The sequence below is a fragment of the Mixophyes fleayi genome, chromosome 6 (genome assembly GCF_038048845.1).
Source record: "Mixophyes fleayi isolate aMixFle1 chromosome 6, aMixFle1.hap1, whole genome shotgun sequence".
In the NCBI taxonomy this organism is placed as follows: domain Eukaryota; kingdom Metazoa; phylum Chordata; class Amphibia; order Anura; family Limnodynastidae; genus Mixophyes; species Mixophyes fleayi.
Genome location: NC_134407.1, coordinates 96,426,159 through 96,445,692, shown reverse-complemented (window position 1 = coordinate 96,445,692; position 19,534 = coordinate 96,426,159). Strand labels below are relative to the sequence as shown.

The 19,534-nt window shown below is 38.2% G+C and overlaps 1 protein-coding gene across 2 annotated transcripts in view; it reads right to left on the bottom strand.

Moving 5' to 3' along the window:
* Positions 1 to 4,246: 4,246 nt before the first annotated feature.
* VCL (vinculin) overlaps positions 4,247 to 19,534 on the bottom strand; it is an 82,270-nt gene continuing 66,982 nt past the window's right edge. The window contains exons 17-22 of one of the 2 annotated variants that reach the window (XM_075217067.1): positions 18,656 to 18,780; positions 18,192 to 18,377; positions 13,768 to 14,007; positions 8,532 to 8,735; positions 7,451 to 7,555; positions 4,247 to 5,994 (exon numbers count right to left, since the gene is read on the bottom strand). In XM_075217067.1, the coding sequence (XP_075073168.1) occupies positions 5,848 to 5,994; positions 7,451 to 7,555; positions 8,532 to 8,735; positions 13,768 to 14,007; positions 18,192 to 18,377; positions 18,656 to 18,780 (1,007 nt within the window). In that variant the 3' untranslated portion in view covers positions 4,247 to 5,847. The remainder of the gene's footprint in view (positions 5,995 to 7,450; positions 7,556 to 8,531; positions 8,736 to 13,767; positions 14,008 to 18,191; positions 18,378 to 18,655; positions 18,781 to 19,534) is intronic. The other variant, XM_075217068.1, reaches the window with a different exon arrangement.

Below are 19,534 nucleotides of genomic sequence, written 5' to 3'. Positions count from 1 at the left end.
TTGAGGTTAATAATAGCGTAGGAGTGAAGAAAAAAACACAAAACTGGTTTTTAGCACTTTTTATGTTTCTTTCAAAATCCGAATCCAAAACCTTTGGTCAGGTGTTTTGCGAAGCAAATCCGAATCCAAAACACGAGACACCAAAAGTGGCCGGTACACATCCCTACTCACAATATTGTTTTTAGGCCAAAAGGTTGCACCGAGGTAGCTTGAGCACATAATGCCAAAAAAAGAGGTACAAGATGGAATTGTTCTGGGCCCTCCCTCCCCCACCCCTCGTGAGATTCGACGTGAGACTTGGACGACAGAGCCTCGTTTTAATTTTTTTGCCCGCCGAAAATATCCGAGCAGTGTTCGGATCCCGTTCGGATCCACACTGTTTGGGTGGGCTCGGATTAGCGGACTCCGAGCCCGCTCATCTCTAGTTAGAAGATATCAGAGATTGTATGATTTTTCTTAGGGCAAAATTTTGTTTGTTTTTATATTTTTTGGGGGGAAGTTTAGGAGTGAAGAATCTTCTGGATCAGTATTTGAAAGGATTCATAGTGTATCCCTGCAGTTCCTGGCAGCGGTAGTGGAATTTAATAATTGGTCCCAGAAAAGGAGTAGACAGGCCCCCACCACAGATGAAGCTGGGTAGGCAGAAAGCCAGTCAAGACGTGATAGCTGAGCATCTGGCAGTCCAAGCCTATCTCCCTCACTTAATACCTCCCCCTAGAGGCAAAAAAGATTGCACTCTGCGTTATTAGATCATTGTTTTTCCTGTAGGAACATTTCTTGAGAAGTTTTAAACCTTAGCTCTTGGAGCATTAATGAGAGGCACCCCTTGCCCCTGTATTCTGGCTGATCTTATCCATCTCGGGTCCAAATAAGACTACTTTGGGAGGGTAAAGACTCTAAAATTCACTTAAGACTCCTGTGGCTGGATCATGTAGAAATAACTTATCGAAGATATTTATTTTAATTAAGAGTGCAATGCACCTTTGTATATTATTGCAAATGTACTTATCCTTTTATAGTGATATGCATTTTGTATGGAAATGTATTAACTTCTGAGACAGTTGGTCATTTTTGGGTTTTGCAACTGACTAGAGACAAGTAATGTCATATGAACTAGACCTTTTCATCGCTCACTGACAAAAATGACTGCTGAGCCTGCAAACCAGGAGGTGGTAATTATATTTGTTGGCAGACTCACTATGAAAGTGATCACAGATGAATGAATTTTGCAAGTTAAACTGCTTTCAAAGCCCCACTATAGTGGGGCCGCTAATAGTAGTGTTAAACTCCTCCAGGCTGCTTTATGTGCAGGATGCATGAATCAGTCTGGATTGGTTAAACGGGCAGGAGGCTGGATTACCTCCTGCCAAGCTAGTGTACAATTTTTTTTTTCAAGAGCCCTGTTTTACACCGAAATGCATTATACCATCTGTACTTCTGGATATCACTAATACCTCAAATTAGGACACATGAGCAAATAAAACATCACTGCTTAAAGAACCTGCTTTGACAACTGCTTACTCTGCTGTAGTTCCTGTCACTTGCAGATTAGACCAAATCTAATCAGTTATCCACCTGTTCTGAGGGTGTGACCCTGCTTCCAGTACCAACACTCTCTGCTACCCTGCAGCTCTGGCTAGTGTGATAGGCCAGGGGAACCATCCACAGCAACCCTGCTCTGAAGAAAAAAAGGTCATGAGTACCAGCAAAGGAGTACAATAGTAGCAAATGCTACCCAGAAGGATGCAGTTCTTGGTGCTGCTAAGGAGCCTAATGGTGGCAGCAGCAGCAAAAGACCCTCCTTACTTCAGTTAGAGGGCACAGTTGGGATAAAGAAAAGGGGATGGTGGCAAGGCAAGCCCAGCAGATCCCCCCATTAACACAACAGGGTGCCGTAGAAGATCGATCCTGTCACAACTCCACATCTGCCGCCGACACATTACACCAATTCAACATGCAGAGACTGCATCCCACAAGTAGTCTGTGGCTCCCTGAATTTGCTCTACTAAAGGCAGCAAATTCAGACCCTGGTCTGCCAGCTATCAAGTCCTGTCAGCTGTTCAGACCACCTTTCCACAGCTTTATTAACTTATTCTTAAAGCTGCGCCCCCTCCCCTTCCCTCCCTTATGTGAAGTGACAATAAGGCAAGGTTGGAATACAATAAACAGAACAGTCAAAAGAATAGGTAAACCTGCCATACATTCCCAACCCAGTAAACAGTTATAGTTTTGTGGGAATGGGGTTCTGAGTGAGTTCTAACACTCGGCACCAGAGATATAGAAAGGGAGAGCTGGACAGGAGATTTTCCGCCGCTTCTGGTGTGCTTCACATACAGAGTGCACTTGCCAAGGAGGCAAAAGCACAAAAATAACTTCCGCCCCAAATGACACCCCCATCAGACCAACCCTGTGGCTAGCAAGGCCTTATTGTATCAGTAACCCCTACCTGACCAGCACATCCCTTATAGAAGCAGCCTTAGAGATCAATGCAGCTTTAATTACCGTATCTCTTCCAAAACAATGCTGGGAAAGAATTCTAATTACCATATTGCCTCCATGCAACCACAACATGGGGCTGTGACTCCTCCCAGAGTAATAAACTGCTGGGGGTGGGGCAGTGGCAACAGCTGCACCTTCGATCCCCACTCCAGCATTGTACAGGTGTCAGTGTTGTGCAATACATTGCCCCCTTTAGACTGATTTATCTGTTGCATATGCTACCAGTAATACAAATTAAATAAATATTAAATAAACTTAATAAAACTGAAGTAGTGGTTTGGCATGGCTCCTGCACTGTAGGGCACATTAAAAAAAAAAAATAGGGGGGAGAGCTACAGTTCAATTTCAGATATTTAAAGTTGGGATGGGATATCGAAAGAAAACATTGGTTGTTCTGTTGTTTTAAACATTGGTTACAAAACATTGTTTAGTCCTAAAAAAAACTGGCTACTTAAACATATAATACACTAATAAACTTCTGAAATCATCCTTCTGTTTATCTAAATGTAGGCTCAGTGTGTGTGTAAATATATATACACACAAATTATAAAGATGTACACATTTTTTAGCAGTACAACATGTTTTTGGGATAAAGCAAAGTTGTTATTGAAGAAAAAAAACACGAAGCATTTACAACAACAAGTAAAATTTTAATGAAAGAGGTCTGCTTATCAGTCTCCTTTCCTGCAAATGAACCTGGTACAGGAGTCTGCAGCACGAGGACGTTTGCTCTCAAGGTAGCACTTTAAATTAGATGTGTCTTCACATGTTTTCATGTGCTTCCTGCAGTATTTGCAAATAGCTGTCTTGTGCTCATCATCAGCTTTCCTTTTAAAGTGTTCCCACTTTTGGATGGTGGCATTTTATTTTTAATACAACACTAGAGACAGAGTAATGAAGTAGTGTGGTGTTTTGCGCTTTGCTGCTGGCGGCTCCTGCTGTTGGTAGCAGCCAGTGGTACAATACAATACATTAATGTCTATCCTCTCCATGTCCTGATTCGATTTGCACAGGCACAAACAATACACACTGACAAACTGACAAACAGACTCTCTCCATCTCATAAGTCTCACGCAGTCTTCTCTTTTAGCCTTTAATTTATTTATTTTTTCCTCTCTTTTCATCCACACACACTCTCCACTCCTCCTCCCTTCACTCTCTCTGTCTCAGGACACTCAGTCTGCTCCTCACCGATGACAACGCTGTGTCTGACTTATGCAGAAAACACAGTGAGTAACTGACACTCACTGCTCAATTACCAATAGCTGCCAGTCAGGCTGCCCACCGAAACCCCCCCCCCCCCCCCCCCGTCCAATGTGTTGCTGCTGATTGGCTCACCAGAGTGTCTTTCACTCTCAGCCCCCACCCCAGCAACAGTATGCACGCTACCATCCCTAATTTAAAGTGCCTGCGCTCCTGGCTGCACTCTTAACCCAATGTCTCCAGTGTTACAAAATAGGACGTAGGAGAAGCTATACAGTACACTGGCAGGACGACCTGTCAAGAAAGCACAAGGATGAGACCAATGAAATGTAAATGGCTTAGAAATATATTTCCACAGCATCATTACTTATTTAAAGTTGTGTGTTCTTATGGATGGATCTATATTTATTTTTTTCTTAATTAGCTTTTATGAATATACAAACCGTTGTATGGCTGAGTATATTTTGTGTTTTCCAGATAAATGTTTGCACATGTTAATGGAAAAGAAGATGAGTTTGTGCTGCCAATTAAATACAGACATTACTTAAGATTTCAGTATATAAATGGTTTATTTCTTGGTTTGTAGTGACCAAACAAAACACAATTAGATTAGATATTCAAGGTACAGATCACCTTGTTCTTAAAATGTGTCCCAGGACATAGGGCAGGTATGATGTTAATTTACCCATTTTACTCCTTGAAGGGCCCCCCCCTTAACAACAAAAGTTTGACTAGCTTAGTAACTTTTTTTGTTGGTTTTTACAGTACGTAGTGGCTACAGCCAAGAAGTAACAGTCTTGTTGTCACTGAATTGCTCTATTAGAGGTTAGCATGCGTAAAAAGGCAACATGGCATTTTCCATTCAAAGAAGAAAAAAAAAAGGACTTAATTAGCGCAGTGTAAACTAGAACCATACACAAGAGCACAGCAAGATTTGGCTAGAAGTGAAGGCATACCAGCCTTGGGATGCAAAAAAAACAAAAAACTGTTACTTGGGTCAAGACTAGCCAATATCCTGTTCACATACTTGTGACTGTTCTGATGCATTCAGCTTGTTATGTAAACACCCATTTATGTGACGTGGAAGAGTAGGATATAAAAAGGAAATTTGCTCTTTCAGTTCAAGATGAAAAGCTGAACATTCTTGTGTGTGGACCTAAAAAACCCAACATTAATGGGATTGGAGGCCTCAATTTGTCACTAAGGATTAAACATGATGCTACATAATGTTTTCAAGGGAGAGCAAAAAGGATAAGTAGCATATAATGCTACCCACAATAATGTTTTTTGGACAATCTATGATCTTTGTCCTCCAAACCATTCATACATAATTTAAGCACATCCCAATATCTCTGAAGAATTGTCCCATGATAGTCAGATTCAGATTTTAAATTTATGTTCCAACTGCAACATTTCATTTTATATAAAAAGCAGACATCTACCAGGAAGTATAAATGATCACCAGCAATATCCTCATACCATCATTACTGGCATTGCATCACACATAAGGTAGAAGTGCTAATATTATACATTCTTCATCTCATTGTACTGCTCTCCTACTCAAAAGGACACTTAATTAATATTTGTACAAAGTCTACAATTCTCTGCATAGTTTGAGAAAAAGAAATTAAGAAATAACGTGGATCTTAATGGATGCAAATAACACTAAATTAGAAAAAAAAAAAAAAAGTATGGCAGATTAACAAGCATTTAGTGTTATATTTGCTCGTGATGCTTGCATTATACTTTCATTATCAGTGTGCATAAAAATATGAAGGCAGTGCTATGTATGTTGGTGGTAAATATGTAATGAACATCAGGTTATGAGATCTGGTGTATTGCACATGGACTGGTCTCTCCCAGAGCAAACACAATGCTAAGGTCACTCCATGGTAAAGAAATGCACTATGGGGAACAGATATAGCCTGAAGCCCATAAAAATATCAAAATGGTGAGTTAAGCAACTTACTGATGGAGGAGCCTAAGGATTGCTAGACAAGACTTGGTACCAAAATAAAAAAAAATAAAAAGTCTTAATTGTCTTTAGGCTCATTTAGAAAGCAAATTCCTCATCAGTGTGTGATTAGACTGTATTTGTGTGCTTTTTATATTCGGCGTTTGAATAGTTTGGCTCCCAGTGAAGTGTTACTGGTACCATGGAGTTTTACGGGCCCAACGCAGCGTGAATCCAGCATCTGTCCGGATCTTGATGGATGCTGCTTCAGCCTCTCTCACAGTCTCTTTTACTGACTGCATGAGGTTCTGTGCATTATGTACAAGCATTTCTGTTGCCTGAGACAGAAAATAAAATAGTAGTTTATAATACATCCATAATAATGAACCACAAACATAAACTAAAATTTAATCAATCTGTGATAAACATGAAGTTATAAATGGTAGGTATCTAAGAATGTTCTTGTGTACATAAATGAAGTCAAAAATTAAGAAATAGATGTCATACTGGCACTAGTATACTGGAGGGTCATTTAAAAAAATAAAATTAAAATTATTTGATAGGAGATAAAGTTCTTGTATGAATGGGAATTTGCTACATTATACAGTAACATTCTATCTATATCCTTGCTAATCTCCACACATGAAATAATCCCGTATTGATAAATTCATATTGCCATTTATTGCATATGAGTTTTAATATAAAAATGAAATTACTTTTTTTTCTACACTGTGTTTTCACATTTATAAGGCTAGGAGGACACAAGCAATTTTAGATTAAGTCCTGAAGACTGAAAAATCACATAAGTATCATGCTCCCCACACCTCTTGTATTGTAAGCTCATTTGGGCAGGGCCAGTTTTAGCTTCTATTTCATGTCATCGTATATAACTTGTTGGTGTCAATACTCAACGCTAAACAGAGGGGATCATAAGTCAGTGCTTTATAAATAAAAAGATAATGCAACATTACAGTATTTTATGTAATTAATCATATGAGAATAACCACCTAATGAAGAAGAAAAAAGTTTAATGAACAACGTCCTGCCTTAGATCCAGTGTTAGTCTCTTCGCCGATGCAGATAAATCCGATGCGGAGGATGACAAAAGAAAACCGATTTCAGAAGAAAACGACAAGAATATACACAGACTTACCTGATCAGCGACTGTCCACATATTCGATCCTAGCAGAACACTGACAGGAGGTTCTTCCGAATGCACAGGTGTCCGGCAGTAGTGTCTGCCGTCAGTGCGCCCTCAATGATTTTTCATTTAAAGCGGCAATGTCAGGACCACGCAGGTTAACTGTTGAGAGGGGTCCCGAGATTGCCGCCTTAAATAAAAAATCATTGAGGACGCACTGCGGTTGGACACTACTGCCGGACACCTGTGCATTCGGAAGAACTTCCTGTCAGTGTTCTGCTAGGATCGAATATGTGGACAGTCGCTGATCAGGTAAGTCTGTTTATTCTACTCGTTTTATTCTCAAATCGGTTTTCTTTTGTAGGTGTCCTCAGAGTTGGATTTATGAGCATCGCCAACGCGTACCCCACTCCTTAGATCACCTATGAGCTCCTGAATAGATGATGAATCATTCATCCCATTAAACGCTACGGTGAAGATAAATTGCCCAAGTGTTATTTGAGATTCTAGAGATTAGAAATAACTTGTGTATTACAACACTATATATATAAAACAATACCTTAAAAAAAAAAAACAGTCTTTCAGAGATTAATAATTTGATCACTCAACTAAAAATTTAGCACTACCCTAAAGCCTGATTTTGTCTATCTCACCTGCTCAGACTCTTCATCACTGATGTTGGTCCTTCCCAGCATAGTGGCCTTAACAGTGCTGAGAATCTTTAGCTGGGTGCTGATAGTTGGAATCCTCTCACACACCTGCAATGTATATGGGATATCATGGGAATTATTTCATGAAAATGTTCAAATATTTTTTAAATTCATGCACAAAAATGTATACCTGTACTGTAAAGTGTAGAAAAAATGCAGCACGCTGCACTCCTAAAAATACTTCAAAACACCTGTATTCATCAAAGCTCATCATTTATTTTTTTTATTGATAGGGGCAGATTCAGTTCAAAATTATAATCCACAGAGTGCCTCCGGAACAACTGCAATGTTGGGATATCGTAGCACCCAGACATGTGTGCAGCCGGACATCGTGCTGTTTGGTGGCACATACCATTGAATTGCCCCCAAATGTTTGCCCTTGCACACAGAAACAAAAGCATGAAAGCCACATTATGCCATTTGCTTATTGCAAGTCTTTATACTCTTCTATTCACATGACAAGACTTTCTTTCACATTGTTCGAAATTTCCCATTATAAAACTTACCAATGGAAGCTTAACTTTAGTGAACAACCAAGAAGGGCTTTTAAGAAAACAGGTTTGTTAATTTTAAAGGGGAAAATAAATATTTTGATCTGTTGAGTAAAGAGAACTGTACAGTCCTGGCTTTTTGTAAGTTAATCACTACGTGCTGCCTTTTAGCTGTGAAAAAAACAGTCTCACATTCTGATACACTAACTGGGATTAATAAATCTGTCCTTTTAGTAGCAGTGTAACCTGCAGATTATTTTTATATCCATTGTCTGTTTATATTACAAACAAAAACAGCCATAAAGAACAAATAATTAGCATTGCTCTTATTCTATACATCACAATACTGACAAGTTTGAGAAAGCATATTCTGGTAGTTCCCAAAAGTGGATATTATAATATAGCAGCGAAAAATATCAGTTCACAGATATGTTCTCCTACATTGAGTTTTAAAGGAAATGTCATTCCTAAATGACTAAACCTAGACTGACTAGTCGATATTGTACAATTCATAAAAATACATTTTCATTTACCTGTAGCAAGTTAGTACGGATCCTCTTATCTGTGCACTGTTTAGCCACTTCTTTGGCCAATTTGGTCACCTCATCTGAAGCTTTAGCAATGTCCTTGGCACACTGAATAAGGGCTCTCTTGTTCCCGCTGCCTCCTCTCACAAGACGAGACATTTCTGCCATGAGCAGAGCCATGCGCTTAGCTGCTGCGATGATATCGTTACCCTGCAATGGGAAGCAGTCAGGGTAGATGTGTAAGAAACCCATTTAATTGCTACATTGATCACCCACATTTGTGCTAGGCAGCAATGTACAAAAGTAACTTCAGGAAAGAAACCTACAGCATTAATTTGCAAGGACTAACTCAGTAAAACAAAGCAGTTGGATCTATATTACTTGTCTGGTTAGCAGAATATAGGTGGAAATAAATAGTGCTCTAGCTTCATGTGTTTCTCTCAGTGGCATAAGTGGAATCTTGCCAATTTAAAAAGAACTCGTTATTTTATCCAATTCCAGATTTTAGACTGTTAACAAAATGAATTTATGTAGGACATTACTCTTAAATGATTGTTTTTGTAATATATTTAAAATCTTCTGAAATTCTGCCACAGAAACACCAATGAGAGGTGCTAGAAACAGACTTGTTAGACTTCCAGTATTAAAGATACCTGCATGTTGGAAAACCAAGACTTTTCACATACCACAGTTAAAAATCAGTGACACAAAACACTGAGGGGTACAAGAAACACGTGTAAGTGTGGACAGTTAAGGATGCTGTAAACAAATCTGTCATATGGAATGGTTTTCAATGCAGGATACAAACAGCAGAACAGTCCCACACGTGAGTCGTCCTGCCAGACTGCACTGTATGGAGATTTGCACGCCGTGGATTAGTACTAAACAAAGCAATACAGTTACATGCACCGATGGAAACAGTTAGTAATTCCACACCTGCAAGTAAGGTAATATGAGGCTGTGAAATAGTGGGAAGGTTCTACATTCAGCACCCATAAAGACTACTCAAGCATTTTTACCCAAGAGAGCAAATAGGTATTCTAAAGAACATTAAAATAACACCAGGTTTGGATTGCGTTTTAAAGGATAATTCCACAAACATTGAAAACACAGTTTTGAGTGGAAAATATTAAGTAACCCCACAGATTGTAAGATTGCAAGCAAAGCCTTCTTAACTCAGTCTGTACTACCCAGTATTGTTTATTACTGTGTATGTTCCTAATTGTAAAGTGTTACGGAATTTTCTCACACTATATAAATACATTTTGATGATACTGATGATAGTTACTCAGGAGTTCAGCCTTCAAGGTGGGTATCTAAAAATATTTTCACACAACCAATGTTGCTCCTTCTGAGTGTTTGTGAACAACATGCTGCCTATCAGAAAAGAAAAAAAAAGACTTGGTCAGCAGGAGTAGGTCAAGTACAGCAGACATTGTTGCAGCCCCTTTTGTCCTTGCTGACCTGGTCTTTTCTGGGATAGGCAGCTTGTCCACTAAGGTTTGACTGTGAAGGTGCAACAGGACACAAGTCATTGGGGTTTAAGACAGGATTTTAAGTCACTGAATTTTCATTTTGGCTGGAATTTCCTTTAAGGGGCCAGCACTATTATCACTGATTGAACTGCACTCAAAACTGTTATTACATAATAAACTTCTGAGTGAAGCAATAATTTCTTGCATATTAAAATGCCATCAAATTCTTTGTCTTACTATAGTAAAACTTAAGCTACAAAACTGTTTTTTTTTTTAGCATTAAATACTTGCAGTGATATTAGATGAAAGATTCTTTGAAGTAATAAAGGTGCATTTTTTGTCATAGTTATTTAACATATAATAAGTCTCATACATTTTAATGGTTTTATTGTATGCTGCTACTAATTATCAATGTATCAATGTTGGTTTAGGAGTGCAAAACCTAAATCAATAAGCTCAAAAATAATACTTGACTGAAGATAGTTGTTATCTGATGCGTGCCGTCTATTCCAGCTTGTCTGTTAGTTATATCCTAGTTATTTCTAACATGTATATATGCTTGCTCTTATATACCTTATTGTATCAAATACTTATTTATGAGCATAGATCTTTGTTCAGGATTTATAGGCCTTTTTGCAGAGTAAATGCACCTGTACAGCATGCAATCAGGATTGTGAAATCACTTTCCCAGCGCTGAAAGAACTCTGCAAGCATGTTCCATCGAGCAGACGTGACAGGATAAGAACAGAGTTAGAATATTTATTAGGGAATGTGATTTCACGATCCAGATTGCATACTGTACATACACGCCCGCTGCAAATACTCTAAAAAAAATGCAGTTTATGCTTATAGGTCTTTTGCAAAGGCAAACCATTATAGTAGAAAAACTATTACATTATTTTTGATCTAAGGCATATGATCTTAACATATTTACTCACTATTGGATTATTTTTATCGTTGGGCATATAAATGTATAAATTGAATCTGTGCTTACATAATGAATAAGGCATATTGGGTATCATGTTTAACCAGAATTAATCTCCTTACAATTCTTAAATCCTGAACCAAGATCTGTGCTCATAAATAAGTATTTGATACAATAAGGTATAGAGGAGCAAGCATATATACATATTAGAAATAACTTATACCTAACCATCAGGACATACCTAAAACAGACAAGCTGGAATACACTGCACGCATCAGATAACACTATTTTTCAGTCAAGTATTATTTTTGACTTAAGTTTTCTGCTCCTAAACGAACATTGATATATAATTATAAGTACTGTGGAGTGAACAGAATGGTATATGACTTTAAGAGAATGTTGACGGATTAATATCTTCAAAATAATTAATGACATTCATAAAAAGACATGATGAAAGGTTGTATTAAAAAAAAAAAAAAGAAAAGTATATTGTATAGCAAAATTAAGTACAACAGTTTTTATTATTGTTTTTTGTTTTGTTTTCTAAGTGCAAATAATGACTAAAATATTAGACCATAAGTGCCTGACAGAGAATGAACACATTATCCAAGCTTCAATATCTTACTTACAAGTAACATGCTCAGAGGGCTTTTTAGATTTCTCACTATTTTGGGATCAAAAACACTTTTCAAAAACGTTTGTTCCAATTTAAACAGTTTTTTTTCCTCCTATCCCTTCTCCCCTATAACAGTCCAGCACATTCTAATCATAACTGGAAGGTGAGTAAGAGAAAACAAAAACCCACTTTAGTACAGTATCTTATAGACAGTATTAGTCACAGAGAGCGATCAGCAGTCTGCCATAGACAGTGGCTGCAAAAGTATTGCCATGGTTTTGTATTAAAGTAGGCTACTTTGGTGGAGGAATGAATAAGGAAAAACGATAAATCCTTTTAATAATCAACCAAAATCAGGATCAAAGTGCACTAAAATCAGAGTACATTTTAGTCAGTAAATCAGCCATGCTTGACATACATGGAACCACTGATGTACATAACATATTTATCAGTTAAGGAAGCACAGGGTAATTTTAAGGCCTAGCTAACTTTAGAGCCCTACTCAAAGCAAGCAATCAGACTTGCTTTTTGATTTATTTCTATGGGTAAAAAGGACATTATCTGCACCATATTAAAAAATAAACCCTTTTGTGCCTTTATAAATTTGACATAATTATAACTTTTGAATACCATTTTCAAGTTATACAGAAAATATTTCCCAAGACTGCTAACTGTCAAAGACAAGACAATCACACTGCCATTCCAAGCCATGCGTCTGTTCTCTGTGTAAGCAAACGGTATTCACAAACCGTGAAACAGCGATAACAGCAGGCAGCATAGATGCATGTTGAAGACATCCACTATTGCCCCTCCCTCCATAAGCTACCTTGGTCCTGGCTTATTTCATATATTAGAACCTAGGGGCAGGTACATTTTACTGACAGAACCATTAAAGTGTAATTTCATGATGAGAATAGCATCCTACAACAGTGGGTAGATTTTACATTACCAATGCACATTATAACCACACAGTGGTTTACAGTTTCTTGTAAGTGCTCCAGAACACTACAGCAGTCATAAGCTTGCATCTATGGAAACTGGTGTATGGGACAAAGGTGAACAAATACAACCACCTGAATGTAAGGGTTCTGAATGTCATTTTTCTATCCCATTTCTGAAAATGAAGGTAAATGTTTGCTTGGTTGCTATGAGTTACACCTTTATCCTGTGCATTTATTTTCAATGTCCCCTAGTTTCTCTTTATACACTTCCTGACATGCACATATTAAAGGTGTTTAAATTGATGGCACCTGCTAAATGTTAGTAACTTCCAGGTACCGACAATAAAATTATTTGTCAGTGCGTCAAATATATTATTTTAAGCAGTGTTCTCTTTTCCTCATTCTAAGTAACTCTTAATTGAATAATGACTTATGTTTTGTGTATCATTTAGAGAGAACCCACCATGTTCATAATGGGGACGTGTACAATTTAAATTAACACATAGGAAATGATTTGCTCTTTCATTATTAATAAATTAATGGGAAATTAACACCAATAAGATAAGATGATGCATATAAAACACAATTTACTTCTAGTCAATAAAGTATTTTATTGTACAAGTCTTAAGATTATTCATCTATATACTTTGTCAATGTGTAGATATTGGTCAGTATTAAGGGCACATTTGTTTTTTTAAGAAGAAGCTTAAAACATAAAAGTACATAAATGCTCTGAGTTCCTCCCACACGGACTCATTATAAACCCAGTGGAATGGATATGTATTCATCCCTGGTCATTAGCAGACATAAGGAAAACCTGTCATACATGTCTACAAATTAATTGGCAGATAAGTGTTATAATACAAACTAATAGTACCAAGTCTTTCAAAAGTAATTATTTTCTATCAACCCATTTGATTACTTTTTTTTTTATAAAAGGTGTTTGGTGTTTTTCTGAGTGAGAAACTATATGGCAATTCTATTCATTTACAGAACTATCTGATTGATACACCACCTTTCTGTCTAAAAGATCATGAAATAAGCCTAATTGGACTACCAACTCAACACATCTGAATACATTAAAAAATAATCCATACACAAGCCAATATCTATTGATGAAGCCATACATGGGCTCACAGACACAAGCCAGCACGTATAAACAAGACACTCAGCGACACTATCAGCTTGGCGCAGACGGGATGCGCAAACCGTGTCATGAATGGAAGGACAGGGGTGAGATGCACATGGCACGGTGGAGGATGCATACTTTGTAACCATTGAATACCTTACTGGACCATTTGGTAGCTTCCCGATGCAAAGACTGAGCTGCGGCCAGCATTGGCTGGTTAACAGGCTGCCCCTCAGGCACTAGGAGCAGCTCTGGCTCATAATCATCTTCAATGTCAGAGGAGAGGGCAAATTCCACTGACGCCTCCTCCTCCTCCTCTTCCTCACGCTCCTGCTCTACCTCAGACTCAACGGCTTCTCTACCCTGCGGGGTAGTTTGAGCAGGGCTTCCAGGAGACTGGGAGGGCAGGGAAGGGTAAAGAAAGGGGGACAGGGTTAGTATCAGAAGTAGGAGGTGGGAGGAGGGCAAAGGATTGACTGCACCTGAAGCCAAACCGTGTGTGTGTGTGTGTGTGTGTGTGTGTGTGTGTGTGTGTGTGTGTGTGTGTGTGTGTGTGTGTAAAAGTAGCATTTTTCTATTAGATACATAAATGTTACAACAATGGTATTAAAGAATACTGCTTAGTTACAATATTTTAAGTTAATATGATTTACAGATTCCAGGGATAGATATATACACTTAAATATTTAACAATTTAAAAAAAAAAAGAAAAATCATGTTACTACAAGCTTAGGTCATAATAAAACAAATTATGGGAAATTTACCACACACTTAATGGATGAAGGTTATGATGGAAGCCAGCTTGTGGGGGAAAAAACTGGAACCCTTAGTAGATTTCATTGGTCCATTTGCTTAATTTGATCTTAGTGTTTTGTAGTGGGTTACAAAACCTTTGTGCCATTTACATAATAAATTCAAGAACTCTGCTAATTGTTTATTTTTATACACACATAAGATCATAGACTCAGATAAGTCTATGAAGAACTGTTTGTTTTTTTGTGGCCAAGTCATAAATGGCACTTATGCTGTAAAAAGTATTGGAGAGGCAAAACATTTATGGATTGTATGAAAGTAATCCTAGCAGCCTTCTTTTTCTATACACTTCCACATCAAGATAAAACACTGTAATAAAGTGTTTGTGATAATTTACCTTTTCTGAAGTATACTTTTTCAATGCTTTGCAAGACATTTTAAGAGAGAAAAAAGGTCATGAGATATAGGACATTACCTAACATTTTTATTTATGGCTGGGTGTGCTATGATAGAACAATACAAGGTTGGACAGAGTTAAATGGAATAACAGTGACACAGAAATGGAACTATTGTTTAAATCTTTACTGGTTGGTACCTTCTTAGATTTCACGGTTATCATTAAAACTGGTAAATAAACAAAAATGTCCCATTACAGCTTAAAATTCAATTGAAATTAATAAATATTAATTGTTAGTATACAGAACTTCAGGCATGAACATCAAAAGGTGTGTACACAATACTGCACCTATGAACCAACACGGTCAATATCTTTAGGAATGAAATCAGCTACGGTTTTCCAATAAAACCTTAATGGAAAGTAAACACATTCTAAATCTAGTTTTAAATAAACTTATGGTGACCAAAGTGGGATGTAGTTAAAAAAAAAATCAACACCAAAAATGTCTACAATCGTGGGTACATATGCATAAGGTTGACAGTCAAAATGTTGACATAAATCACTAGATTTAAAACGGCAATACATTAAAGAAAAAAACAAAAACCTGTGTGCAACTCCCCTAAATAGCTTAAGCAACCCTAGTGCGGCCAGCCCCTGCTGATACTAGCAAAATCGGGGAGACAAAATGTGTGGCGTACCCCCGATTTTACTATTATTGGGCTTTGCCAGCCTTTGCTGGCGGCACTATAGCAGGGAAAACCGCAGCGTGAGGTCCTCCTGTCATAATGACAAACCAGCCCCAGACTGGTCAGCACGGAGCTGGATTCCATAGGGAGAATGGGTACGCAAAAAAAAAACAATGCGGACCCCACTCCTTGGTGCAATTGAGCTCTTACCATTGAATCAGTCATATATATTAGAACATATAGATTTCCCACAACTTGAGTCCAGGCAGTGGAAATCCTCCATTTTATAAATATGACTGAACTAACCTAAGCGCTCATTTGCACCAGGAGTTCTTATTATGTAGTATTGTGTCACTAAGAGGGTTTTTTATTTTGCAAAACCAAGGATCCTTGAATTTATTACAGATGAAGACCCTAGATCTAGATGAGAAATAAAGAGGGTGAATGAAGGTATTGTTGGGGTGTTTTTATTTCAATTAAAAGACTTTTTTCTTTCCGCACTACAGTTCCTAGTTGGCACTGGGTGCCAGGGCACGCTGGCACTTGTGGCTTTCTAGGTGCCAGCATGCCCTGGCCACCATGGGTATGCTGGTGCTTGTAGAACTGCAAGGACAAACATGCCCAAATACTTAATGGCAGCCTGAGCATGCTGGGACCTGTTAGTGCACCAGGGAGAGAATGCATTTTTACTAGCAAATTATTATTACTGCACACCCACCAGTGTGGGAAAAGCCCTGATTAAACCTAGGAAGGGGATCCACATTTTTTTTTATTTTTGTTCGTACATTTCCTCCAGTTTTGTTTTATTTATGTATTGCCGTTTTAAATCTAGTGATATATTTTGACCATCAACATCACAAGCCTGTACACATTTTACATGTGAACATTTTAAACGGCGTCAACCTTATAAACATGCAGATATGACTACCAACCTAATAACTGAGTAGACATCATGTCCGTAGACATTTTGGTGTAAACATTTTCTACGGATGACATTTTTTGACTGTCGACATTTTATACCCAATCCACCAGAGTAACCATGTAAAATCACGGTTATACATATCTGTTATGAAAAAGACAAGGTTTTCTTCTGAAGTTCCAATGTAAGGTACCTTAACAAGGGAACACCACCTTCAGAGAACTCTATCATGCAGATCTGATTATTTAAGTTTCTTTGGACACAAAACAGAAGTTTATGTCTGTGCATTGGTTACAACAATAGCTACACAACAAACCTGCTGAATTTAAATTAAATATCTGCCTACACGATATACTTTTGTGAAGGTGAATTTCCCCTTCAACTCCCAGGCAAGTCTTTGAAGTTTTACTTGGCTTAGCTATCTCATAGATGAATTTGTTAATTGCTCACTGGTAGCCTTACTTCTGAGAAATCACACCCCTAGTCACTGACTTGACTGTAAAAACTAATATTCTTTGTTGTACAGCATTCTTCATGGTACTTTCCAATTCATAAGAGCTGGAATTGTACAACTGATAGATGTCAAATTTTTTTTAACCAGCAATTTTATATTTTAGTGTAAAAGCAGGCTGAAGAAAATGGAAAAAGTACTTATAAAAACCAGACACATTCATTAACTACTTACCTGTCCTGTTTAGATATACAAGATTATTGGTGATGAACAGAGGTGCACAAACTTTTTGGGCTGAAAGCCTCATTGAGAGATCATATTCTTTTATTACAGTGTCGTCAAAACCTTTCTTGCTTAGGTATGTACTTCGCATTTGCTACAGATCCTCCTGTTTGCAGTTATGTCATGTCTATCAACATTGTTAAAAGGATCCGTAGGGACAGAAGTGTGTGCACTTTTGTGGAGATGCGCCACAAAAGAGGACATGTACTGGGTGTGTTCATGTGACATAGGAAGGTGCTATGCCCCTCCCCTGTAATACATTCCCATCACCTCTCTAGCACCACATTTATTCACACCTCTCCCTGTTGTAGTAACACATTTCTCCTCCACATTACCCCTTGAAAACACATTCCTGCCTCTCAACACCCCTGCAGAAACATGCCCCCCTCCTCCATCATCATCCCTGTAGCAATCTATGATCCCTCTCATAAGTCCCAATTCCCTATCACTCCTACAGCATCTAATCCCCCACACACTCCCGATTAACAGCACATTTCCCCCTAAAACACCCTACAGCAGCAAATTCTGAAAATTACCATCCTTTGCACAAGTTTCTGAAACATGCAACTAGATGTTTTAAAAATGGCTGGACTTCACAGTAACCCTACAATAGATTGGTTAGTTACCTTAACAGTTGCTCAGTGGACCTTTGGCTATAATAACTTCAAAATTCAATGCAAAATAATTGTTTCATTTCTCAGCAATTTGTACTATAAATATCTAATATTCCTCACATTCTCAAAGTGTAAAACTCTGAATTAGGGGGTTAATTCCCCCAGGGTATTTAAACATTCTTCTCATTCAGTCTCAGCCAGTCATTTGAACTTCCTTCGGAAAACCTCTTGTCAACTAGGCATAGTCACTTAATAAACATGAACACATTTTAGATTACTGAAAGTAAATGCTATATGCATGTATTGTTCCACAAAACCACACATTTAAAACAAAGAATGGTTGTAGATTACAAATTGGGCACACTTTATCAACATTCTCCGGCCCCTTCCTTATGTTTGAATGTGTAGGCTACATTTATTAACTTTACTTCTGTTCTATTACGAATATTTTCTGTATGTCATGTTCCTCAAATATTACCTTGCTGGACCACTTGCGAGCTTCATCGTGAAGCTGCCTTGCAGCAACCATCATTGGCTGATTCACCACCTCGCCCTGCTTCTGCTCAGGAAACTCCTCGTCCTTTTCTTCAGGAGGAGGTGGTCTGGGTGGTGGAACCTCTCCCTCAGGAAGTGGCGGCTTTGGAGGTGCAGCCTCATCAGACAACTGGTAAATAAAAATACACCATTAAATAACAATTTTGAAGCAAAATAACAGGGTTAATGCCTATTCAGAGGATAATGCAGCTGCCATTTTTGAAGTCTGTTTATATATATGTCAGGCTTTAATGAAATTTAACAGGACATATAGTCTGAAAGTGATCCAGATTCTAGTGAATATTTACGAGGCAAGGACAGGTCCATAGTAGAAACAGATATTCCCCATTCCTTTAATGCAATTAAATAAATAAAATACCCTACTATGTAAAGATAGCAGAGACTCACCCGCAGATGTTCCAAGTCAGGGGGAGGAGGTGGGAATTCTGGCTCCGGAGGCTGGAATGCTTCCCTCACCTTGGCCACAGCTCCCAAAATCCTGTAACCAGAGTCCAGGAAACCTTTCTGTAAAGCTGATGACAGTAGAGGGATCCCTTGAGTGTATAGGACATGTAAAGAAGCAATTCTTGCTTTTCAAGCTAGTTTTTGTTAAATAGGAGAGTGCACCTAAATATTTATTAGACTTAAAAGAGGACTGTCCCTGAAGAAAAGAACAGAGAGTGGAGGAGAAGGTGAGTCTGGTGTGCTGGATCTGGCGAGAAGAGATTTCTTGAAGGATGAAGTTGATATTGATTCCCGACCAGGGTCTTGTGTGGAGTTTGTATGTTCTCTCCGTGTTTGCGTGGGTTTCCTACAGGTGCTCTGGTTTTCTCCCACACTCCAAAAACATACTAGCAGGTTAATTGGCTGCGTGTGCGTGTGTTAGGAAATTTAGATTGTAAGCCCCAATGGGGCAGACACTGGTGTGACAGCGTTCTCTGTACAGCGCTTTGGAATTAGTGGCGCTATATAATAAATGATGATGATGTTTCTTTTGAAGTTGGTGGCAATGTCCAGTTCAGTCAAGAAGAGGGCAGTGCACAGAAAAGACTTAAAGGTGGCAAAAAGGCAATGGGTGCTGCCCATCAGGGGTGAATATTAAGTGCTTAAAGTAAATTGACTTGGCAGGAGATATTAGTGTAGTAAGAAGACACACTTTATGTTCACTTGATCTTGCAATAAATGTTCAGTAAAACAGATGTTTCTGAGTAGGAATGAATTAGATATGAAAAGTGCAGAGTTACATTATTAAGCTATACAACTTTGGGACATATTTGTACACATAGT